The 25,353-nt window shown below is 40.0% G+C and overlaps 2 protein-coding genes across 2 annotated transcripts; one reads left to right on the top strand and one right to left on the bottom strand.

Annotated features, from left to right (window-relative positions):
* Positions 1-14,384: 14,384 nt before the first annotated feature.
* Positions 14,385-17,016, top strand: LOC145801382 (uncharacterized). The gene is made up of 2 exons (XM_082892630.1): positions 14,385-15,756; positions 15,856-17,016. Exons 1-2 carry the CDS (start codon positions 14,661-14,663, stop codon positions 16,899-16,901), a joined length of 2,142 nt encoding a protein of 713 aa, XP_082748756.1. The 5' UTR covers positions 14,385-14,660; the 3' UTR covers positions 16,902-17,016.
* Positions 16,181-22,163, bottom strand: LOC145800775 (uncharacterized). The gene is made up of 8 exons (XM_082890513.1): positions 20,458-22,163; positions 20,229-20,357; positions 19,396-19,957; positions 18,606-19,318; positions 18,384-18,512; positions 18,060-18,278; positions 17,841-17,962; positions 16,181-17,752 (listed from the first exon to the last, which is right to left on the bottom strand). Exons 1-8 carry the CDS (start codon positions 21,472-21,474, stop codon positions 17,563-17,565), a joined length of 3,081 nt encoding a protein of 1,026 aa, XP_082746639.1. The 5' UTR covers positions 21,475-22,163; the 3' UTR covers positions 16,181-17,562.
* Between the last annotated feature and the right edge of the window lie 3,190 nt (positions 22,164-25,353).

Raw genomic sequence — 25,353 nt, 5'->3', positions numbered from 1 at the left:
CATGGCTCAGCAGGCCGAGCTCATCACCAAGCTGCAACAGCAAAGCGGCGCGTCCGCTTCACAACAAGTTCCTCCCCCAGCAGGAGCTCCAGCACCTGGGGAGACGCCAAACGTCCAGGATGATACGGACATTCCAAGCGGGCCGGCTCCGCCCCCAATTTTACCTCAACTATCCAAAACACCTACCAATCTACCGGACTCTCCATCCGAGTTCGAGGTCGACCCCACAGCGTTGAAGTTGAGCAAGCTTGAAAAGTTGTTCAAGAAATCCCAGGGGGTAAAGTCCATCCCGGGCATTGAGGACGGGTACACCGACGCAGCTGTAACTCTGCCAGACAGGTTCAAGATGCCTCACATCGACCGTTTTGATGGGTCAGGAGATCCCATGGTCCACCTGAGTTTGTTTTCAGATGTTTTGCGCCCGATGGGCTTGACAAGATTACAGAAGCTCTCCCTTTTTGGTAGGACCCTGTCGGGTATTGCGGTCACCTGGTATGCCAAATTGGAGGATTCAGTGAAACGAAGCTGGGAGGAGATGGCCGAGGCCTTCGTCGCACAATATTCATACAATACCCAAATCGAGATTACGACCCGTGATCTTGAGACAATGAGGCAGGAGCCGAAGGAGAGCTTCTCAGAATTCGTAGCCCGCGGGAGGGCCAAGGCTTCAATGATGACCCTTAGGCCCACTGACAAAGATCAAATTCGGATGATTGTGCGCAATCTCCAGCCCAAGCTAATGCAGAAAATGATCGTGCTCCCCTTTCCTACCTTTCCAGACTTGCATGAGATGGGAGTGCAGATCGAGGATGCTATAAAGCAGGGCCTCTTTGACCAGGAGAAGGAGCAGCCCAGGAGGGCGTTTACCCACAGTTCGAATGCGACCGCCGGCGGTGACGCAGCTGTAAGATTTTCCGAAGTGGGCGTGGTCGCCACCACCACACCAAGAGCAGCCACCCCCTTTGTTGGTGCATCTACTTCAAACCCCCGAACTTCAGACTATCCACCCCGAGGCAAGAGGGTTTTCACCCCACTCTATATGTCTTTGTCTAAAGCCCTGGGGGTCCTACTCAGGAAAGGACATCTGAAACCGTTAGAGCAACGGCCTCTACCTGATCCTCTCCCTCCAAAACATGACCCGACTAAGTACTGTGCTTTCCATCAACAAACCGGTCATGACACCGACAGTTGTGTCCGTCTCCGCCACGAGATACAAAATTTGATTGACAACGGGGTCATCCCCGCACCAGGTCCTGTGAAGTCTATCGGCACTTGATAAGTGAACCTGTGGGGGGATAATGTGATGTAATCGAGGAATGAACCACCTGCGGATGACGCTCAGATTACTCCAGCTGTGGTGGATGGCATGCATTGTTTTGAGCAATGTACAAGTGCTGTTAATTTTGCATTCTGACTTGGGTATTGGGTCAGTCTTGTTGTTTTGTTTTGAGTCTGTCTTTTGTTTTGAGTCAGTCTCTTTTGTTTTGGGTCTGTCTTGTTGTATCGAGTCAGTCCTGTTGTATAAGAGTCGGGTGATTCCGGGGGGGGTGTTACCTCGGGCGTCACCATTTTGTTTTGTGTTTATCTTTTCATTTTGTTTTGAGTCTGTTTCTGCCGGGGAGCCAGTTGTGCCAACAGATTTGAATAAAACAGCAGTGATCTTCATGCTCTCCCATTTGCTTCGGCCGTGCGCCAATTGTGCCAGAAAGTTTGAAAGAAACGGCAGTACTTTTCGCTTACTCTTCTGTACGCATTTCGAGGCACCTCATTTTTATCAACCGGCTTCCCATGTGAGTGTGGTTGAGGCTCACTCATGTTGGTATAAGCCCATTTGTCATTTCCATGTCATTTCATCATATTTTGTCATCGCCTCGGTTTGCGTGCCCGTGTGCACACATTTCGAGGCACCTCATTTTTATCAACCGGCATCCTATGTGAGTGTGGCTGAGGCTCACTCATGTTGGTATAAGCCCATATCATGTTTTCATATCATTTCATCACATTTTGCCATCGCCTCGGTTTGCGTGCCCGTGTGCACGCATTTTGAGACACCTCATTTTTATCTGCCGGCATCCTATGTGAGTGTGGCTGAGGCTCACTCATGTTGGTATAAGCCCATTTGTCATTTCCATGTCATTTCATCATATTTTGTCATCGCCTCGGTTTGCGTGCCCGTGTGCACGCATTTCGAGGCACCTCATTTTTATCTGCCGGCATCCTATGTGAGTGTGGCTGAGGCTCACTCATGTTGGTATAAGCCCATATCATGTTTTCATATCATTTCATCACATTTTGCCATCGCCTCGGTTTGCGTGCCCGTGTGCACGCATTTCGAGGCACCTCACTTTTATCCGCCGGCATCCCATGTGAGTGTGGCTGAGGCTCACTCATGTTGGTATAAGCCCATTTGTCATTTTCATGTCATTTCATTGCATTCCGCCATCGCCTCGGTTTGCGTGCCCGTGTACACGCATTTCGAGGCACTTCATTTTCATCAACCAGCTTCTTATGTGAGTGTGGCTGAGGCTCACTCATGTTGGTATAAGCCCATATCATGTTTTCATGTCATTTGCGTTGCATATGCCATCGCCTCGGTTTGCGTGTCCGTGTGTACGCATTTCGAGGCATATCATTTTCACAGCATGGCGCATACTAGGTTGTATCTTAGATTGCATTTACCATTGCCTCGATTTGCATGCCCGTGTGCACGCATTTCGAGGCACCTCACTTTCACAGCATTCTGTCATTTTCTCAGTTTGCGTGCCCGTGTGCACGCACTTCGAGGCATCTCATTTTCATAGCATTGTGTATGTTAGGATTGTATCTTAGTTGCATTTCATGCATATCATGCATATTGCATCGTGTTTGGAATAGGAGTTAGCCCGGGCACGGGAAACGAGGTACATTTCGTACTCCGAGTGACGAAATGTGTCTCAATTCCCCAGTCACCGACACTCCGGATTATCCATGATGGAGTTAGGTTTTAGCTGTAGTTTCATATGCATTCATTCTATATTGAGTTGTGCATTTCGACTCCTCGGCCATCATGCCTCGGTATGCGTGATTGGTGGCACGAGGATCGAGACATGCATATATCTGTGCAAATACATTGCTATGCCCCTTTCCTGCTCTCTGTTACAGCAAAATGAAGAATCAACAACTTTTTGGGACTTGGCACGCATTTCAAGAACAGATGTAAACAGAGGCTAATTGGGGCATCCCGGTGGATTTCCGCGCAAGACAATCCGGACATGCATCATCCATCAGAAGCAAGACAGCCCCTAGCTTGCATGCTAGTTTCTATATTTTCTTAGTTAATTTGTTAATTAATTAGGAATCTGTATTATTTTGGACTGTACTATTCTTTTATTCGGGACTGTAATATTGGGACTGTATTATTTATTCAGACCCTCCGAGTGAGGGCAAAACTGTAATAAGTGTGCGTGAGTGTGTTGTATGTCTTCCAACCCCACGTCTTTCTCCCTTTTATTTACCAGCTTATGATGGTTAGATTAGGGCATATCTCAATTAGCATACAGTATGACAGCATGTTTGCATCATTCATCTGTATTGCATGCACCGGGCTCGGCGCATCATACTAACTGCATTGTACTTTCAATTCCAAAATTGAATACATGATAATTGTAGCATTTCATATGCCATCTTAGAATAGCCGAGCCTGCTATAATAGCATTTTGCATGTGTTGCATTAGACATTTCTGTATAATTAGGATCATGCATGATTTCTAATGAGTTGCTATTTTGGCTTGGAGTACTCGGTAAACTTTATGCTTTAGCATCCTTGCATGAGTGTGAGTGACCGCCATGAATAGCATACTTACCATGAGGCTATGTGCTTATCTGATATAACTGCCTGAATGCCTGTGGGTGAAGGTTGGGTTATCTGAATTGAAATAAATCATCAAATGTTTCAAGCCTACTTGCGGGTAGCAAACCATTTTCAAAAACAAGCATGAAATGTTTTGTTCCAATTTGGGTGACCCGGTCTATACTTATATGCTGTGAGCATCACATAGTAACCTAGGCTAATAACTGGAATAAGAACTCACATTGTTTTCAAAAATTGATATCATGGTTAGTAGAGGCCGGTCTATGACCGGGCGAGCGGGGGTGCTCACGAAGTGACCTTCCCCAATCGTACCCAAGTTCCCGAGCCGAGGCAACTTTGGTGATGACGGACACGTGGCCTTTTGGCACCGAGTCAGGGTTTTCTAAATTTCCCAAAATAAAATATTTAGGTGGCGACTCTGTATCTGGCAAGGCAGTCCATGTTTGGCACTTTTTCAAAAATCAGTTTCTCAAAACAAATTGTCGGATTTGGACTCTTTGGTTCAGATTAGGAACCGTAACATTTTAAGAGTCCGAGCTGTAGTGACCCCAAATGAACAGAACGGGACTTAACCCTCCCGGGGCGTTCGGGGGACGTCTACAGAAGTCCAGCCGTAAAACACTTCAAATTAGATTGTGTCCATGCGATGGTTTTGGTCATCTTTGTCTTCTCTGTATCTGAGAGTCTGGTTGCGTTCGTCGCTCTGAGGACTGCCCACAAAGCGCTGCGGTGCCATCCAAACAAGGGACAACTTTCCGTTGCCATTCGATGCGCTGCAAGGCCATTCAGACAAGGGACAGCTTCCCGTCGCCATTCAATGCGCCGTGGCGCCGTTCAAACAAGGGGCAACTTTCCGTTGCCATTCAATGCATCGCGGTGCCGTTCAAACAAGGGGCAACTTTCCGTTGCCATGCAGTTCCCCTCAAGCAAGGGGCAATTTTCCTTCGAATCCGAGGTTGTGCATCTCGAGAGTAGGTTCCGTATTCGTTAAGCAGTGGTCATTTGCAAAAATAGTTTTTGAGAATTTTTACTAAGGTTGACTAATCTTCTCAGAAAGTATTCCATTTTTAAAACTGGACCATTTCTTGGACCCAAAAGAGGAAAATTTTCAGTGCTCACAGCCTAACTTGCATGATTTTAAATCAGAAAATCGAACAAGCGCGTTAATCTAACTCTCATTTTGGTCAAAATTTTTAGGAGAAAACTAAAACAGGAATGGCCAAAATGATGAACTAGGGGCAGAGTTGAGTCAGGTGTTCTGTCTTTTCCCCTTTGTCAACATACTTGCCAAGAAGGGCACTCTACTTGCCAGAATAGGGCATAACCGAAGTTAACAGCAAAATGGCTGAAAACTCTCTCACCCTCCAAGCAACGAGGTATCAAGCCAAGTGCGAAGCACAAACCGGAATGGATCAAGATATTCCACTCTCTTGTCTGGACACATCTGATCACGTCCAAACTCCCCAGCAGAGCACCATCGACCGATGTTAGCTGCAGATTTGCTACACACCCAGTTGTGGTGCAACCCCTCTGCGGGAGAAACTCACTGTTGTGAGCAGAAGAAAAAGAATCTAGCAGAACACTAGGGAAGCGAGCCCACAATTTTCCGTTCATCCATCAACCACCCAGGGGAGGGATGAAAAATGAGAGATTGAAGAATAGAGAGATGTGCGATGAGAGAAAAAGTGAGAAAAGGGCTTTTTCAGAACAATAGAGCTTGAGGGCCGAGTGATGTGAGGATCACAAATGAGAGAGGGTGGGGAACAATACCCGGTGAAACAGGCTCCCTGTGCACGTCTGTGTGTCGTGTCTTTTGTTTTGTTTGTCTCGGTTCTTGCTTTGAGTCGTTCCGAGCGTGTCTCGATGTGTTTAGGTTGTTTTACTTTGTTTTTCCTTTGTTGAGTGGTGTTTAGGTTGTGGGCCTTTTATTTCCATGTTGAGTTGTCTTGTTGTGTTCAGTCGTAGGCTCGATACCCGGTCAAGAGCTCATTTACCAATTCCAAAATAAAATCATTTCGCGCTCCGAGTGCCGTGCTGTTCTCTACATCTGTGCAAAACAAGATTCGTTCTTTCATAAAATCGCAGGGTTCAACCCAGGTCATGTCAAAACAGCAAAACTAGGACCTATCTGAAGCTATATGGGTTCCAGACTACAAAGCAAAAGCAAAAGAGGAAATGTCGGGTATTTGAGTTTGTTTCAACTTCAGTAAGTTCCGAGACTACATTCCGTGTGTACCCCTTCAAGTCTTGCCAAATGCTCCGAAGTATAAGTGCGCCTCTACCTCAAGCTCAAACTCAAGCCTACTTTAGTGCCAAAATGGTAATCAAAGTGCTCCCTCAGAAAACCAGCCCCTGCCAGATGCATCTTGGCTGTGTTTGCCATGAGTTCCTAGGAGACCAACTGCGACGGTGGAAACTAGAGTTCGGACGGCTATTGCCTAGAATGTATCGTCAGTCGGCATGCACGAGGTGTATCCTTTTTGGAATGTATCGTGACCCCTCCGAGAGGTAAATCGGAGGTTGCGTTTGGAAATTGGTCTACTTATGGCTTGTATTCCCTTATTCGGCATTTTGTTTCAAATATGCGTTGTCACGCACACTCCACTTGCATTGTTATGCATCCTTCCGCCCGCATTGTTATGCACTTCTCATGCTTACATTGTGATGCACGTTCCAATTGCATTGTTACGCACCCACTTCACTAGCATTGTTATACCCATTCATTGCATTGATTATGCACATCTATCTCGCATTGTTATGCTCATTACTTGCATTTTTATGCACCAATTCACTTGCAATTATCATTCTTTCTCCTCGCGCGTGCGACGGGTTAGACCCTCTTCGGTTAAAAGCATTCGGAATACGTTCCAATGCTCACACCATTCTGAAACACCGGGATACGTCCCTTTGTTTCTCCCCCTTCGGTTAAAAGCGTTCGGAATACATTCCAATGCTTACACCATTCTGAAACACCGGGATACGTCCCTTTGTTTCTCCCCCTTCGGTTAAAAACGTTCAGAATACGTTCCAATGCTCACACCATTCTGAAACATCGGGATACGTCCCTATGTTTCTCCCGCTTCGGTTAAAAGTGTTCGGAATACGTTCCAATGCTCACACCATTCTGAAACACCGGGATACGTCCCTTTGTTTCTCCCCCTTCGGTTAAAAGCGTTCGGAATACATTCCAATGCTTACACCATTCTGAAACACCGGGATACGTCCCTTTGTTTCTCCCCTTTCGGTTAAAAGCGTTCGGAATACATTCCAATGCTTACACCATTCTGAAACACCGGGATACGTCCCTATGTTTCTCCCGCTTCGGTTAAAAGCGTTCGGAATACGTTCCAATGCTCACACCATTCTGAAACACCAGGATACGTCCATATGTTTCTCCCGCTTCGGTTAAAAGTGTTCGGAATACGTTCCAATGCTCACACCATTCTGAAACGCCGGGATACGTCCCTATGTTTCTCATTCCTCGCTGAACACCGGGATACGTCCCTATGTTTCTCCTTCTTTTCTAAAATCCTTGGGATACGTCCCTAAACCTCTGGGATACGTCCCTAAAATCCTTGGGATACGTCCCTAAACACTGGGATACATCCCTAAAATCTTGGGATACGTCCCTAAACACCGGGATACGTCCCTAAAATCTTGGGATACGTCCCTAAACACCGGGATACGTCCCTAAACACCGGGATACGTCCCCATGTTTCTTTGCATGATCATAAGTTATGTTCGGCTTCTTGCATTATCGTTTGCATTTTGCCCCTGCCTGCGGGCATGCCTGTAGGCACATCTCTGTTATTTTGTATGTTCGTCTAAGTCTTCGGCCTTGTCGAAAATGGGTCGTCTTTAGGCTTTGACATTCACTCCCGTCACTTATGACTTTCGAGTTCTGTCAAAGAGGGGCAACTGTAGACACCCCATTTTTGACCGACCTTAAGACTTAGACGTCACCAGTTGAGCGCTCGGTGATACTACATATTATGCTCGTTTAGAAGTCTCAGAGTCGCGGCCGTGAGCCCTGCCTCCGGATTTCCAAACCCACTTCTGTGCCTTGCCTCGGTTTGCGAACCAGACTCGGTTTTCTCTGTTTCTTTTCCTGAGGGAAGGGAGAGGTCCTGTAGACCATCTCTCAGTGGCCGTGGGCTACATTTTGTGGCTGTAGGCCATTTTGCCCATTTCGGGGCCCGGTTCCCAGTTTTCGGAACCGTTGGCTGTGTGCCTCGGTTCGGGACCACTTAACTACCTCCATTTGCTCCGATTTTTGGTGCGCATCTTATTTACTCCCTTTTGAGGGACACTAAGGTCTGAGAGACCCACTTCGTGGTCGAGTGCCACTTTCGGTGCTTAACAGGCAGTTTTCGAGGCCCCGAACTGCGCGTTTTGGCCCCCGAACATTCGTTTTGCATCGGTTTTCGTTCATTTTTGGCAGGTACCTCTGTTTCATCACCAGGAAGGCCGTAGAAGGGTGGGAGGCCAGCAATTGTTTCAGCAACCAGTTATATATCCTCCGGCGCCCTCCGACCCCCGTTTTTCTCACTTCCGAGCTAATGTTGACCACCCTTGGACCATTTTCTTGAACTTTTAACCACATATTTGTGACGTACACACATGGGAGGACCCTAAAAGTTGGTGGCCGGCCAGTAATTCCATCTGACCCTTTTAAACCCTTCCTAAAAATGGCCTATTCTCTCTCCTGTTTTACAGTTTGCAATTTTGAACCAGAGGGTTGTGATGAGGGAACCTGGGAGGATAGCAATTTGTGGTGGCCGGCCACTAACTCACCTTGACCCTTTTGACCCTTGGCCGGTAGGCTAGGTGGGGTGGCCGGCTGGCCACCTGCAGCTCCAAAAAGTGGCCGGCCATAATCCTTAGGTTTACATTACAGCTATGCACTTTTTTTCCCCCAAAAATCTGTATCCGGGGGACAACCCTTTTGGGGGGAAACTTGGCTTGTTTTCCCCCCACTTTTTCCAACCATTTCTCCCTCTCTTTGGTCTATATACCTGGCCTCCAGCATTCATGAAGGAGGTTGAAAGAATTGCCTTGAGCTTGGACATACATATCTCCCTTCATCTCTCTCATTTCCTTGAGAAAACACCAAAATCCTACCTCATTTCTTCATCAAACCATAGCACCACACCACCACTTCCATTTCCAGCAGCTTGGGGAGCTTTCCAGCAGCTTGGAGGCACCAATTCTCAAGCCAAGAAGCAACCAAAGTTTGATCTTCAAAGGTGAGCATCAATTCCCTCTTTTTGAGCTTAACTTTGCAACATTTTTCTAGTTATTTTTCTTGTTGTTTTGAGCTCCGACCAAAACTGAAAGTACCCTTTATTTGAGCTCTATTTCATGTTTCATTAAGGGGATTTTGTCATTTGAGGTCCCCATCTTGCACCTCCTTCTTTATCCCTCTTGTATGCCATAATCTTGCATAGTATTTTTGGCCTGTGTGTGATCTGTTTTGGAGCATGGTGTAAACTGTAGATAGGTTTATTTTGAGCACCTCTTCAACATTTAAGAAGGGCTCATCACTATTTGGGACCTCCATGTGCCACTTGTCATTATATCCCTTTTTGGTCCCCATTTTTGCATGATCTATTAGCCTATTATGCTTCTGTTTTTGGTCATTTTACAGAACTGAAAACAGTCTTATTTTGACCCCATATCCATGTTTCATTAAGGGCCTTTCATGGTTTGAGGCATCTTTTATACACTTCATGTTATATCCCTCTTTTGGGCTTCCTTTTTGCATGGCATTTTGAACATATTTGCATACTGTTTTGGGTCCGGCCCTCAATTGTAAAGTGCATTATTTTTTACCCCTCTTAAACATTGTTGAAGGGCCCCTTTGTGTTTAAGGCCAGCAACCACCACTTGCTTCTTTGGCCATCTTTTTGCCCATTTCTTGCATGAGAGTTTAGCCATACCTGTACTGGTTTTTGTAGTTTTCCATAAACTGTAAAAGATCATATTTTGGGCCCCTCTTCAACTTTGTTGAAGGGCCCTAATCTGTTTGGGGTCAGCAGCTGTGAGTTGTTTCTTTACCTCACATTTAGGGCCATTTTCGCATGCTAGTTTTGCCATATTTGTGCTTACTGTTTGGCCATGCTTTGAACTGTAAAAAATGCTTGTCTAGGGTCTTCCTTGCTTCTGTCTTTTCATCTCATGTTCAAATTATGCATGCATTGCATAGCTATAGGCCATTTCATGCGCCAAAATTCATGTTTCGGGAGAGATTCCGTGCATCGGGTGTCATTTCGCCTTATTTCGGGGCTGTTTTTCCCTTCATTTTGCTACTGATTTTTGCATGTTTTCATGTCATATTCCATGTCTTTGCCATGTCTCATTAGAGTGGCATTTCGGTGCCTGAGGGTCGGTTCTCGGTTTGCGTGCACGCGTGCACGCATTTCGAGTTGTCCTGTCTTCATCTGATGGCCTCCTATGTGAGTGTGGCAGAGGCTCTCTCATGTTGGTGTAAGCCCATTATTGCATTGCGTATGCCATTTCATCCATAGCATTGTGTATGCTCGGTTGTGTATTACCTCGTGCAGCTTGTATGCCATTCCATAACATTGTGTATGTTAGGATTGTATCTTAGTTACATTTCATGCATGTCATGCATATTGCATCGTGTTCGGGATAGGAGTTAGCCCGGGCACGGGAAACGAGGTGCATTTCGTACTCCGAGTGACGGAATGTGTCTCAATTCCCTAGTCACCGACACTCCGGACTATCCATGATGGAGTTAGGTTTTAGTTGAGTTTTCATGTGCATTCATTCTATATTGAGTTGCACAATTCAACCCCTCGACCATCATGCATCGATATGCGTGATTGGTGGCACGAGGATCGAGGCATGCATATATCTGTGAAAATACATTGCTATGCCTCTTTCCTGCTCTCTGTTGTAGCAAATCAAGAATCAGCAATCTTTCGAGGCTTGGCACGCATTTCAAGAACAGGTGTAAACAGAGGCTAATTGGGGCATCATCATGGATTTCCGCACAAAGGCAACCCGGGCATGCATCATTCATCATCCGGAACGAAATCAAGGCAGTCCCTGGCTTGCATGCCAGTTTACAGCTTTCTTAGTTAATTTGTAAATTAATTAGGAATTTGTACATTATTTGGGCTGTAATATTTGGACTGTAATATTCTTTTATTCGGGACTGTATTATTCATTCGGACCCTCTGTGCGAGGGCATAATTGTAATAAGTGTGCGTGAGTGTGATGTATGTCTTCCAACCCCACGTCTTTCTTCCCTTTTATTTACCTACTTATGATGGTTAGATTAGGGCATATTTCAATTAGCATACAGTATGATAGCATGTTTGCATTCATTCATCTGTTTTGCATGCACCGGGCTCGGCGCATCATACTAACTGCATTGTATTTTCAATTCCAAGTTGAATACATGTTAGCTGTAGCATTTCATATGCCATGTTTAGAATAGCCGAGCCTGCTATAGTTTGCATTTTTGCATGTGTTGCATTAGGCATTTCTGTATAATTAGGATCATGCATGGATTTCTAATTAGCTTCTTTTTTGGCTTGGAGTACTCGGTGAGTTTTATACTTTAGCATCCTTGCATGCGTGTGAGTGACTGCCATGAATAACATGCTTACCATGAGGCTAATTGCTTATGTGATATAACTGCCTGAATGCCTGTGGGTGAAGGTTGAGTTACTTGGATTGGAACAATTCATCAAATGTTTGTTTTAAGCCCACTAGATAGTGGCAAAACCATTGTTTTCTAAGCCCACCCGAGGGTGGCAAATCCACATCTTAGCCTACCTACGGGTAGCACCATCAAACCATTTTCAAACAAACAAACATGAAATGTTTTGTTCCAATTCAGGCGACTCAGTCTATACTTGTATGCTGTGCGCATCACATAGTAACCTAGGCTAATAACCGGAATAAGAACATGCAATGTTTTCAAAAATAGATATCATGGTTAGTAGAGGCCGGTCTCTGACCGGGCGAGCGGGGGTGCTCACGAAGTGACCTTCCCCAATTGTATCCAAGTTCCCGAGCCGAGGCAACTTTGGTGATGACGGACACGTGGCCTTTGGCACCGAGTCAGGGTTTCCTAAATTTCCCAAAAAATAAAATATTTAGGTGGCGACTCTGTATCTGGCAAAGCAGTCCATGTTTGGCCCTTCTTTCAAAAATTTGTTTTCTCAAAACGATTTGTCAGATTTGGACTTTTTGGTTCAGATTTAGAACCGTGACAAATTTGAGAGTCCTGAGCTGTAGTGACCCCAAAATGAACAGAACGGGAGCTCGTTCCTCCCGGGGCGTTCGGGGACGTCTACAGAGAGAGGAGCGCCGTGTGTGAGTGAGAGGCTTGGTGGTGATGGAGGATCGCCGGTGAGGAGGGAGGCGCGACAGTGATAGATGAAAGAGAGAGGGAGAGACCAGTGGTGAGCTGCGAGAGAGAGAGAGGAGCGCCGTGTGTGAGAGGCTGAGTTTGGTGTCTGAAAGTGAAACCCTAAACAAATACAAGCATATATGATATATATATATATATGCAAGGACAAAACGGTAATTTTATCTCGGGGAATAAGCGGGGCGGGGCTGGGGCCGGGCCAGGTTCGGGTCTGAAACACCTATCTCCGTCCCCGGCCCGGATATCATCGGGGATGAAATTTTGAATACCGTCCCCGGCCTGTAGGGGATATTTTTCGGTGAATAACCATTAAATTCGGGGACGGGGGGTCGGGTCACCGTCGGGCCGGTTTCAGATTGCCATCTCTACTTTTAGAGCACCACTTTTAGTGGTCTCAAGCATTATTGATAGTATATATCATATTGGATTTTTTTTCTTCTTGTTTTTTATTATAAATAATTCACACACAAGAATTTTTAAAATAGATAGAACAGATAGCAAATCCCATGGGAAAAGTCATTAATAGTATGTTTGTTTGAGAGATTTGAAAAAGAAAAGAAAAAAGATAGGTAAAACGTGAATAAAATATACTTACATTTTATATAATTTTATACATTTTTTTCTTTTTTTTTTTTTAAAATCTCTTCCCAAATCTCTTAACCAAACACAACTTATTCACATTACAAATGAAATATAAATATAAATATATCTTATTCACATTTCATTTACCCTTATCATTTTCCTTTTCAAATCATTTTTCAATTTTCCCAATCAAACCCAATATAACAGAGTCTAATCCTTCACCGATGAAAAAAGATAATGACCTTAAACAATAAATTCCAGTCCTACAATGAGAGAATTTATAAAATTGTGATCCAAGAAAAAGACAATTTGACAGCTAGAGGCTCAGAAGTTTGTTTGTTTGTTTGTTTTTTTCTTTTTTTTAACTATACTGATTATGCGATTTGAATTTTCTTTATATTTACACTAGAAAGGACACCTATTGGATGCTAAATTAAATATATATAAAAGATGAAAAAAAGTAAGTAATTATAACTGTTTGGTAAGTGAAAAGTTATGTTTTTTTTACTTAAAGAGTAGAATTAAAAATTTTCACGTAGTATATTAAAAAAAAAATCAAAATAGCAAGTCAAGTCTTGACTTTATATAATAGTATAAACGAAGGAGATTAGTAGTCTCTATTGCCACCAAATAGGGCCAAGGAGATACTCTTGTGTCTTGAAGGCACAATTAACTGTTGTGCTTCTTGTGGGTGTGGATATTGGGTTTATGTTGATGATCTAAACTACTCATATTGTAAGGTTTGTTGAATAATTTATCCAAAAAAAAAAAAAAAATAAATGGGACATTTGTAATCGTATAAAAATATTTTTGTTTTTAAAAAATAAACGGTAAACATGATTTCGATAATAAATTATTTATTTTTAAGGCCTTGATCATGTGATTATAAATGTTCGATCAACTTGATTTTTATCATAAAAACTCTGCTCGACAAATCCTATAATATAAAGAATTCAAATCATCAAAATAGACACAATACTAATCCCAACGAGGGGGCACAGTAGCCTACTGTGCTTAACGTTCCCCCAAATAGGTAAGGGAAAATTACCATGTAGTCCTATGTAGGGGATCTATTTCCCTTCTAATCCCAATTTATTTTTAATAGTTTAATAGGTCCACAGTTTTTTTAGTTTTATACCCAGAGGTCCCGTTTTTTATTTTCGTATTTTTAAATGACTGTGTTACCCTTTGTTTTGAGATCTATATGTACGTGAGAAATCAAATTTTTGCTTCGTTGAAAAAAAGGAAATCAAATCTTCGTCTCCGCGATCTCGATTTCTCTTCGTTGTGGCGATCTCATTGTGCTGTGTGGTCGATCTCATTGTGCTGTGAGGTGGATCTGGTTGTGCGATTTGAATCTGTGTGTACAGGCGATATCTTCGTACGTTGTCTCTCTCTCTCTCTCTCTCTCTCTGGTGATAGATATATGTATGTGTATGTATGTATCTGTCGATACATAGATATACATATATATGTATATATATATATATATATGTCTGTGTGTGTATGTGGTTTGTATTTTGTCGACATATATGTATGTATATATATATAAGCAAATTTGCGTGATATGTGGTTTGTGTTTGGCGAATTTTGTTTGTTTGATTTTGATTTTGTTGATTTTTGTTTGTCGTATAGTGTAATGTGTTTTGAAGTTGTATTTTGGATTTGTGAATTCTGGTGTTTTGATATTGATATGTCGTAAGTGTATAATTTTGCAGTTTTGGAATTGTAAATTGTGTACTGTTGTTATTGATATGTTGTAACTGCATAATTTTGCAGTTTGGAATCTGTGAACAATTGTTTGTTGGTTTCTGATTTTGTAGTATGGAGCGGTGTTTCATGTTAATGTGCAAATACAGTAATTGTTGTGCTGCTATTAAGATTAGTGACGGATGTAGTTATGATGAAGTTGTTGAGAAAATATGTGCGAAGTTCAAGGAGTTGAGTGTTGGTAACTTTTGTTTGTTTTTCTCTGTTCCTGGATATTCTAATTGTATTGTTGAATGTGATGATGATTTGGGGAATATGCTGTCAATGGTAGGTGGTAGTGGTTGTCATGTTGTTGATGTTATTGTGGGGGATAAGAGAGTTGTGGAGGTTGATGATGGTAATTCTTGTAGGATTGATTCTGTAACTTGTGAGAGTTCTTTTGTGAATGATTGTGATGATGTTGGTGGTTTGTTGCGTAGTTTTTATCCAGAACCAGAGAGAGTTTTGTTGTCTGCTAGTTGGAAGGGGATTATACATAGTGTTGGTCAAGAATTTGAAGGTGGAGTGTCGGGGTTCCGCATTGCATTGGCTAAGTATGCTGTTCAGTGTGGTTTTGCAGTGAATTATTTGAAGAATGATGCAACAAGAGTAACCGCTGAATGTATGATGAAGTCGTCTACGGGTTGTAAATGGTTTGTGCATGGAAGGGTGTTGATGGATTCTGGTGTTTTTTTTATAATGAAGTTGGATAATGTGCATACTTGTGGGGTTGTTGCTCGTAGATCTTGTAGCAAAATGGTTGGTTCTAGACTTGTGTCTGATATTGTGCAAAATGATATTAGTGATAATCCGTTGACTCGTCCTATTGAAGTTAAAAAAAAGTTGAAGAAGCAATATGGTATAGATGTTTCTTATCGGGTTGCATGGTTAGGAGTTGATAAGGCAAGAGGTGGGTTGTTTGGTGATTTTGCAACTTCTTTTGACCAGCTTCGATGGTACCTTGAGACGGCTATGAGAACGAATCCGGGAAGTGTGTTTGAATTAGATGTGGATGAAAGTAGTGGGTGTTTTCGGAGGTTGTTTGTGGCATTTCATGGATGTTTGTATGGCTTTCAATTTTGTCGTCCGTTGTTGTTTGTTGATGGTACATTTTTGAAGGGGCGTTACAAGGGGCATTTGCTTGCAGCAACATCAAAGGATGGTAATCAAGGTATGTATTTATTTGCAGTTAGTATTGGTTTAGTTTGTCAGTGTGTTATTGTATTGTGAGTCTGCTAATTTTTGCAGTTTCATGTGGGTTTGTTTGCAGGTTTGTTTCCTTTGGCTTTTGCGATTGTTGACGCTGAAAATCAAGATAATTGGATGTGGTTCTTAAGTCAGTTGTTGAAGGCTGTTGGTTCAGGCCGGAGATTGACTTTTGTGTCAGACCGTCAACATGGATTGCTAGACGCTCTTTCAGTGGTTTTCCCCAATGCACATCATGCTTATTGCTTGAATCATTTGAAGAGAAATTTGATTGACAAATTGGTGGGACTTCGTACTAACTATAAGCTGTGTTTGATGAAAATATTAGTTAAATGTGCTTATGCGCCAACGGTTGCTTCTTTCCAACATTATATGGAGAAATTGAGGCGTATTGCTGGGAATGGTAGAGTTGATAGTATGTTGGATGGTTTGCAAAATGATAAGTGGGCCAATGCATTTTTTAGAGGGAAACGATATGGTGAGATGTCATCTAATGCTGCCGAGTCTTATAATAATTGGATTGGTGGGGCCCGTGAGTTGCCTATTACTTGTATGGTTGATATGATTAGGGTTCAAATCATGACTCAATTGTCGGATAGAAGAGCTGAATCTAGAAGATGGACTACGAAATTGTGTCCAGTTATGGAAAAGAAGTTGGTGGACTCTTTGGAGCTAGCTAAGTCTTGGGATGTGATTGTTGCTAGTGATACTGTGCTTGAGGTTCATTCTTCTATTTCTTTTTATGTTGATATTGGTAGACAAACTTGTTCTTGCCATGAATGGCAATTGAATGGTTTTCCTTGTTGTCATGCTGTGCATGCTTTGCGTAGTAGTGGTAGAGATGTGTATGGTTTCATTGATCCTTTTTTTCATGTAGATTGTTTTAGAGAGTCATACAAGGAATCTGTTTATCCAGTGCCTTCAAGTGAGAGATTTGACTTTGATGGTGCCAGTAGTTCGGTTATCAAACCTCCTATAACGAAGAAGCAGCTCGGGCGGAACAAGAAAAAGAGGATACCTTCAAGGGGTGAGAATGTGAAGCAAATCAAGTGTGGGAGATGCTTGAAATATGGGAATCACAATAAGAAGACGTGCAAGGCTGCTATTTGAGGCCGCAATCTATTCTTTTGGATTTGTATTTGAATTTGAGGAATTATGATAATAAAAAATGTGATACTTGGTATTATGGAAGTAATGAATAAAGTTGGTTGAATTGTTTTTTGTTTGTTGATGTGTTTTTTACTTATTGAAGTTGTTTTCGAATAGTCTGGTTTTGTTTTTTATTTTTATGGAATGCAGAGAAGGTTGTTGAAAATTTCTTATTGAAACAGTATAATATGGAAAGGCAGTTCATATTTCATAGTGATAAAACTGTATAATTTTGCAGTTTTAAGAATTATTTAGAAACAACCTGATGAAACCGCATAATTTTGCAGTTTTAAAAATTATTAGAAACAAGCTGATGAAACTGAAAAATTTTGCAGTTTGAAGAATTATTAGAATCAACCTTTACTGTATGAAAATATATGCAACCACAAACAGGTAGACAAACAATCAAAAGAAGAACCACAATAATAATAATAATAAGAAGAAGAGCAACAACAACATCAATCATTTTCACCATAACCATGATAACCAGAAAAAGATCATTCCCAAAAGTATATAAAGTACTTGTCACATGTTAAAAAAGAAAAATAAAAAAAAATAAAAAAAAGGTTCAAAGATATGTTCCCTTGAATATTTGTATTGTTAAGAAGTTTGTTCATTGTTTCTATGGTTTGGTATGTTTTGTCAACATTTGGTAGTGCTCGAGTTTCCAAGATCGGTTCTCATCATTGAGGAATTGATTGATGATTTGTGCTCGAAATTTGACCCACTCAGTTGGACGAAGTTTTTTCTGCACAGGTTGCCAGTTGAGATATTGGTTGATAACATTGCAGACGGCAATTGCACAATCATTCCTGCAATGTTTGAGATGAAGTTAATTAGTTAGGTGAAACTGCAAAAATTAGCATATTGGAAGATTAGTTTATGGATTTTGTATCTTACGAGTGTGGGGTTTGTTGTGGGCATTCCTCAATTGATGCAATTTCTGTCTCGCACTCTTGAGATGAAAACATGTTTCCCTGTTTGCTGAGTAATGCTTTATTCCATCTCAGTTGATGTTGTTGCTACAAAATAGTTAGTGGGTGTTTTTGTTAGTTATAGTGATGAGTTGAGATGTTTGTAAAGGGATGGAACTAAGTATGAAATTTTATTTTAACTTACAATTTGCTTTGCAATTTCAAAGTGCTTGTTATGGCAATCTTTTGCTGGTCTCAACGAGTCATAGTGTCTCCATATTCCATCAGCATTGTCAAAGACCACAATTGTCCAATGGTTGTCGTGGTTGATTGGGAAATGGATATATCTGTTTTTCATTGCTTCTGGAAAATGGCTGTCCATCAGTTTTTCTCTCAGTGCTTGATCTTGGTTTTGTAGTGGAGTCTGTAAGTCATATATATGTTTGAAATATGTCATAAAACTATGTAGTAATACATGTTGATAAAGTAGAAAATTTTGCAGTTGTAAGGTATGTTAAGTTTTGCTTACATTGATGAGTGTTGAGAAAACGTAAGATCTTCCTGCGTATGGATTGCTTGCAAAGACTAGATCGTTTTTCTCAAATTCTTCAATGGTTGGTTGGAGTGCCAATTGCTTTTCTGAGAAGGCATCAATGACCTGAAACATGTTATATATGAGAATGTGTTAGGTTTGTGGAATAGGTTATTGAATATGTACAGAAACTGTAAAATTGTGCAGTTGGAGACCTACATTCCCATATAAGGGTTCCCTGTTGGTCAATTTGCATATATCTGAAAAGTATACGCAGTTTTCATCTTCGCTGCCAGACCAGACACAAGCAGTTGATTGTGTGTTGTTGATGAGTTGAATTTGGTCTTGGTCTTTTTTGGATAGGCTATGCCAAACCTTGTTTGTTTTGCGGCATGAAATGGTGAGTGGCTTGTTTGGGATTGATTCTTCCTGGAAATCATCATCACTTTCCAATACTTGAAGATTTGTCTTCTTTTGATTGGCATGCTCTTTTGGGTTTGTTTCAGCAGCAACTGGTTTCTCTTGGCCAATATGTTCTTGCATCTTTTCTTTCTGCTGTTGTTTTGCTTCATGAGCACCCTGTTTTTTGTTGTCATTCTTCTTCTGTTTTTCTTCATTGGTACCCTGTGTTGGTTTGGGTACATCAGCAGCAGTTTGTGTCTTGTTTGTTGTATCTTCTTTGGGTTTGGTCATTGGTTGGTATTCAAAATCTGGGTCATGTGCTTGTTTTCTTGATTTTTGTTTGATTCTCTTGACCATGGATCTTTGTTGGGGACTGCCAGTTTTTTTGGTGGACATTTCCTTCAATTGATCTTCTTTTTTATGCAATTCAGCCATGAATTTTTGTTCCATTTCTTGCATTTGTGCTCTCAGGGCTGATATGAGCTTGTCCTTGTCGTCCTCTTTGGTTGGTGTTTGTGGTTGGTCATGACCTATAAAAATGTTGGATTGTGTTTTGGTTAGTTTAATGAAATTTTGCAGTATGATTTAGTATTAGACAATAGTTTACCTTGTGCATGAAGTATGTCAGATTTCTCTTGCAGTTCTTCTTGTTGGTTTGTCAGTTCTTGTTCATTGACTTCTTCGTGTTGGTTTGTTTGTTGTTCTTCTTGTTCTTGTTGTTGGTCTTCTTCTTGATCAAGGTGTTCTTCTTCTTCTTCTTCTTCTTCTTCTTCTTCTTCTTCTTCTTCTTCAGTTTCTGCTTCTTCTTCTTCTTCAGTTTCTTCTTCATCAGTTTTTTCTTCATCAGTCACTTGATTTTTTTCATCATCACTCTTTTCTTCTTGTTCATCACTTTGTGGTTCTTGTTGTGGTTTTTGCTTTCTTTTCTTTTTTTTTTGTTGTGCTTCTTTTTCTGATTGTGATTCTGATTCTGAATGATGTTCTTCTTCGAGAAAATCATCCTCATCACTGTCTAGAAGTGTTCTTTTTTTTGTTGCTTTTGTTTTCTTTTTTTGCTTATTGTCCTTTTTGTGGTCTTGTTTCTTTGCTGAAGAGTCTGTTGATGTGCTTTGATTGATATGCAATAACTGTATTTCTTGTTCAGTTGGGGTTAAAGCACTTTGGTTAACCTGCATTGGAACAATGTGGTATATATCAGTAATACTGTAAATTTGGTCAGTTTCATAAGATGAGTTGTACTGTGAGTAATGTGGGTTAAGTGTCGAAATATGTTTTTTGAAACTGAAAAATGTTACAGTTTCATAACATGAGTGATGTTAAAGAAGTGTGTGCTTTGAAACTGAAAATTTTCACAGTTTCATAATGTGATTTGTACTACAATGAATATGAAAGGAGTGTTGAATAGATTTGTGCTAGGATAGTATAGAAGAGTTTGAATACCTTTTCAAAGTGAGCGAGGCTGATGTGTTTCCACTTGGAGTACATTTTGCCAAGGTTCCATTTCATAAACCTTGGGAAGCCTTCTTTGTTGGATGGTCGGAGGAGTTTACTGTGCTCACAGTACCAGTACTGTAAAAAAAAAAAAAAAAAAAAGTTGAAATATGTTAGATAGTTAGAAATAGGTGAATGTCTGATATTTTTGTGGGAAGTAGTTGAGTAATGTGTTTACCAAGAGTAACATGACGCATCCAGTGACATGCCTTGGGTTGTTGTTTGCATTTGCTATTGAATTCATCAGTGTGTCTTTTATTGCCTCAACCCAATTGTACTTCTTGATGTTGTTGAGGTTGTCAACATAGTTGAGGAAACTCCAACTGAGTGTATGGCCTGTTGTGGGCATGAGAAGTTTCAAGCACAAGTAAAGGGTGATTACCCTTGCAAGATCTTGACAATCATTGGTTGATTTTCCTTTTTTTGTTTGTTGAAACATTTTGGTCAAAGACTTGCCATCCAATCTCTTGATTGATTTGCATCTTCGTTTGTAAAATGGAAGCTCAAAATCCTTTGGTCTTGCATAGGATTTGGTGGTGATGCTGTCTTCTCCACAGTCGATACCAAAAATGAGCTTGACATCACTGGTTCTGAGTTTCATTTCCTTTTTGCCAAGTACAAATGATCTTTTTCTTTTGTTGTAGAGTGTTGTCATTTCTGCTACAATGGAATTGTAGCATCTGCACCAAGAGGCCTTCAGTTGTGTTGAGGAGAGAGCATTTATAAGGGGCCAAAAAGGGGTTTTTTGCAGCTCTGTCTGTTGGGCTTTTGTGAATTTGACCCCCTTCAACAGTTTGATTACCGTTCCGATGTTGGAACGATAATTAAATTGTTGGACTCTCTTTGCAGGGACTGCTGGTTTTTTTTCTTTTGATGCCTTGGTTGTTGTTTTGGGAGTTGATTGGCTTTCTTGGAGCTTTCTTTTTTTGGTTGGAGGAGCTTCTTGGTTTTTTGTTGGCTTTCTTTTGTTTGTTTTTGTTGTGGTTGGAGGTGTGGTTGGTGTTTGTTGGGTGGGTGGGGTCTGTGGTGTAGTTCTTGGGCTTTTTCTTGTAGGTGGTGTGGTTGTTTTGTGGGTTTTTTGGTGGGGTCTGTTGGATTTGGTTGTTTTTGGGTGTGGTGGTGGCATTTGAGTGGATACAGGAGAGGGACTTTCAAAAGGGGAGATGGTTAAATCCCTGATTGGATTTGTGGGCATACGGGTTTGTTTCTTCCAATATCTTCCAACAGCTATTTCTGAAAAAATGAAAGTGACAACAGGGTATGAGTAATATAGTGACAAAACTGTATAATTTTGAAGTTTTATATGCAGTTTAATATGAAGTTATATGTATTTTGTTCGTAAGAGTTACGAAACTGTATAATTTGACAGTTTGATTTGCACTTTATAATAAGTTAGCTATTTGTTTTGAGTAGTGGTTAAACTGTGTAATTTTGCAGTTTCATTTGCATTTTGAATAAATTTAGATATGTTGCTTGTATAGTGATGAAATGAAACACTATGATGTTGCAGTTTTTATAAGGAAACAGTATGAACAATAGGAACAGCCCATTGTATTTTGTAAAAAGCAACAATAACAACAAGAAGATTAAAAATTCAAAAATAAGAATAAGAGAAGCCAATATTGAACAACAAGAATAAGAATAAGGTGTTGAATGTGTAAAAACAGGGATTTATGTGCAAAAACAGTGTTTAGAATGTTGAAAAACAGGGGACTATATATATATTAAAAGAGGGTTTATACATTTGGAAGTATGTAAAATGTGTATATAAGAAATATTAAAGAATGATGTACAAATGTGAAAAATAATGAATAGGTGAAGAGAGATGTTACTTTTTTTCCCCATTTTTGTGAATCGGAAGTCAGGAACTATGAAATCTCTTCAGAGTGGTGATGGTTCTTCGTGTTGTTGAGAGTCGCCGATTGGAGAATATGAACGGCTTGGTGTTGTGTTGAAGTTGAATAGTTTGGTTTTGTGGTTAGGGTAGGGTTTCAGAGAGAATGGAGTCGAACGGAGGAGAGATGGAGGATTGAGAATGCGATTTCGAGCGGCGGAGATGTAACAGCGTACTGATCAGACTGAGATGATTGTGGGTGATGAAGATGAACGGTTACGTTTTCTGGTTAGAGTTAGGGTTTCAGAGGGGATGGAGTTGAACGGAAGAGAGATGGAGGACTGAGGAGTCGATTTCGAGCGGCGGAGACGTGACAGTGTAGTGATCGGACTGAGATGATGGGGACGTGGGAGATGGTTGCGCGCGTGTAAATTGGATGATATATTGTGGGTATTTTCGTCTTATTGTTAATTTGAGGACTTAATGGAGTATTAAATTTGTTTTGGGTCTAAATGGGGTATGATATGTTGGGCTTGGACCTTTGGGTCAGTCTCCCAATAGGTAACCATCAGGAGAAGCTAATCACTCGGATGGCACAAAAAATCTCACACGGTGGTCCATTTCATAAACCCCACAGCTTCAATATATTTATGAAAACATTATGAAAAAAAAACTAATATGTGATTCTTGTAATAAAATAAATTTTTAATTTTATAAATTTTAATTCTTAATGTTTTGATTTGTTTTCAATCTAAACAATCTGTCTATTTTCCATAAAGTAAAACCAACGGATAAAATAATATTTTAATCATTAAACTCAATAAGAAAGACAATTGAGGTTAATGACCAAAATAATTTTTCTCTGTCAATTTTACTTAACAAAAATAGATTGATAGTTTGGATTAAAAATAGATTAAAAATTTAAATTTAAATTTAAATTTAAATTTATAAAATTAAAAATTCAGAATTTATTTTATTACAATTATCAAATATAAGGTTTTTTTTTTTTTTTAGGAGGGGATGGTTGGGGTTGTTTTAGTAAAGCACTAGTCAGTAAGTTTATATAAAAATATTTATAAATAAATTTGAAAAGAGTTTACTAAACACACACAAATTAATGCAAAAAACCTCTGAAACTTTTTTTTTTTTCCCTCTTCATATTTCACTGGAACCCTTTTAATTTAATCTATTTTTCTATGTTGAAATCTTTATTCTTGAAATACGTAAAAAAAATTGACAAAAAAATTTCACTAAAATAAGACAATAAAGTTACTTTTTTTTTTTTTTTTTTTCAAATGGCCCCTTAAATACAATTTGTGTGAGATTTATTTTGATGTTAATCAATAAAGATTTTCCTTTTACTGAATAACAAAGGAAAAAGAAAAATCACAATTCATTGCTAAATTAAAGTTAGGGAAAATTATCAATAGGTCCTACTTTTGAGACTTATTATCCATTAAGTCCTACTAATAAATTTATCAAGTGATAAATTTATCAGTCTCTTGGTTTTATGAATAATATATAATGATAAATTTATCAGTCTATTTGTTTTTATGAATAAATTTATAATGATAAATTTATCATTCTCTTGTTTTTATAGTGATAAATTTATCAGTTAGGACCTGTAGGTAAATAAGTCTAGTTAATAGGACTGATTGATAAGTGCCCAAGTTAATTAATACTACATCAAGTTTTAGCCCAAAAGTAAAAAAATAAAAACTACAACAAAAAAAAGTTTTCTTGCACATATTTTTTTGTGTGTGTAAAAAATCAAAAAATTATAAAAAAATCAATTCTCAAAACAATCATAAAGCTTCATGCTAAATGCGGCCTCTTCTACTTCGGCTAAACCTAAAGGCTAATTTATTCTTGGATTTATTTTTATTTTTTGGGTAAATAAAAAAAAAATCACAAAGTTTAACCCAGGTAACAAATCTGACCCCACCTTTTTAATTTTATCAATTAAAACTTTAAAATTTTGAGAAGATTTCAATTCAAATCCACTGCCCAGTTCTATTAACATGTTTAACAAAAAAACCAAAAAAAAAAAAAAAAGAAAGAAAGAAATTAATATAACACGTGACACTACTTTATTGGTTGTTTTAATTTTATTTCAATCTCAATTTCGATTTTGCCCACACAAAATCACTGCCAAGATTTATCAACCATCAAATAAATCAAAGACCACCCATAATGAAAGCTACACTACATTAAACCATATGAGATGAAACCATCAGCACACTCATCGTTTCGAGTCCGGATCCTCTGCCGTGTTTGCCTGCGGTGGTGTCCTGCAGTGCCCCAAAACGACGTCGTTTTGGGGCAAAATTTCAAAATTTCAAAAAAAAAAAAAACCAGAACCAGAACCAGAGGAAGACAAGGAGGGATAGAAGAATCAAGTAGAAAGATGGGTTCGTCGGTCTCGGCCAGCAACCATCTCGATCCTTTTTTCAAACCATTAAAACTTTTTCTTTGCTGCAAATTAACAAACACGTTTGAGTGCCCCTTTTTCACACCTTTAAGTTGACAATTTTTCACATTGAATCCAAATCTCTCTCTGCTCAAGATGCAAAAAAACAAACTTGTAATTTTTTTTACTTTACTAACCTTCAAATTCCAACTTCAGATTTGACAAATAATTCCGATCTGCTTGAAAAAGGGACTCTTTTGCTGGGACCAAACACAACCTGCTCAAAAAAATTCTCGGGAAACAAACAGAAGAATCAAGTAGGGGTTGTGGGAGGAGATCGGACAATGGAGAATCGGAGGAGGAGACGCCGGAGAATCGGACGGCAGAGAGAGAGATAAAGCGAAACAGGTAAATATGTATGTAAATATGGCTGTTCAAAGTGTTAATATGTATGTATGTATGTATGTATATATATATATATATATCAGATTTTTTAACCTCAAACTTTTGTTTGAATGGTTGATAATGTTGGTGTTCTTATGGGTGATGGTGAGAAATGGAGGGGTTTGGAGAAGAAAGTACACAGAAAAATGGCTGCAAAATAGATAAATCCTTTGCCGGTGCCTTCTTTCTTCTACCTCTCCTTGTCTTCCTCTGGTTCTGGTTCTGGTTTTTTTTTTTTTTTTTTTTGAAATTTTGCCCCAAAACGACGTCGTTTTGGGGCACTGCAGGACACCACCGCAGGCAAACACGGCTGAGGATCCGGACTCCAACGTTTCATCATCTCTACTCAACTACTAGATCTGAAGGCGAAAGGCGATAGATTTGAG

This window comes from Camellia sinensis, chromosome 10 (genome assembly GCF_055761805.1).
Source record: "Camellia sinensis isolate YWXY chromosome 10, ASM5576180v1, whole genome shotgun sequence".
Taxonomy (NCBI): domain Eukaryota; kingdom Viridiplantae; phylum Streptophyta; class Magnoliopsida; order Ericales; family Theaceae; genus Camellia; species Camellia sinensis.
This window is presented reverse-complemented; position numbering and strand designations above follow the sequence as displayed.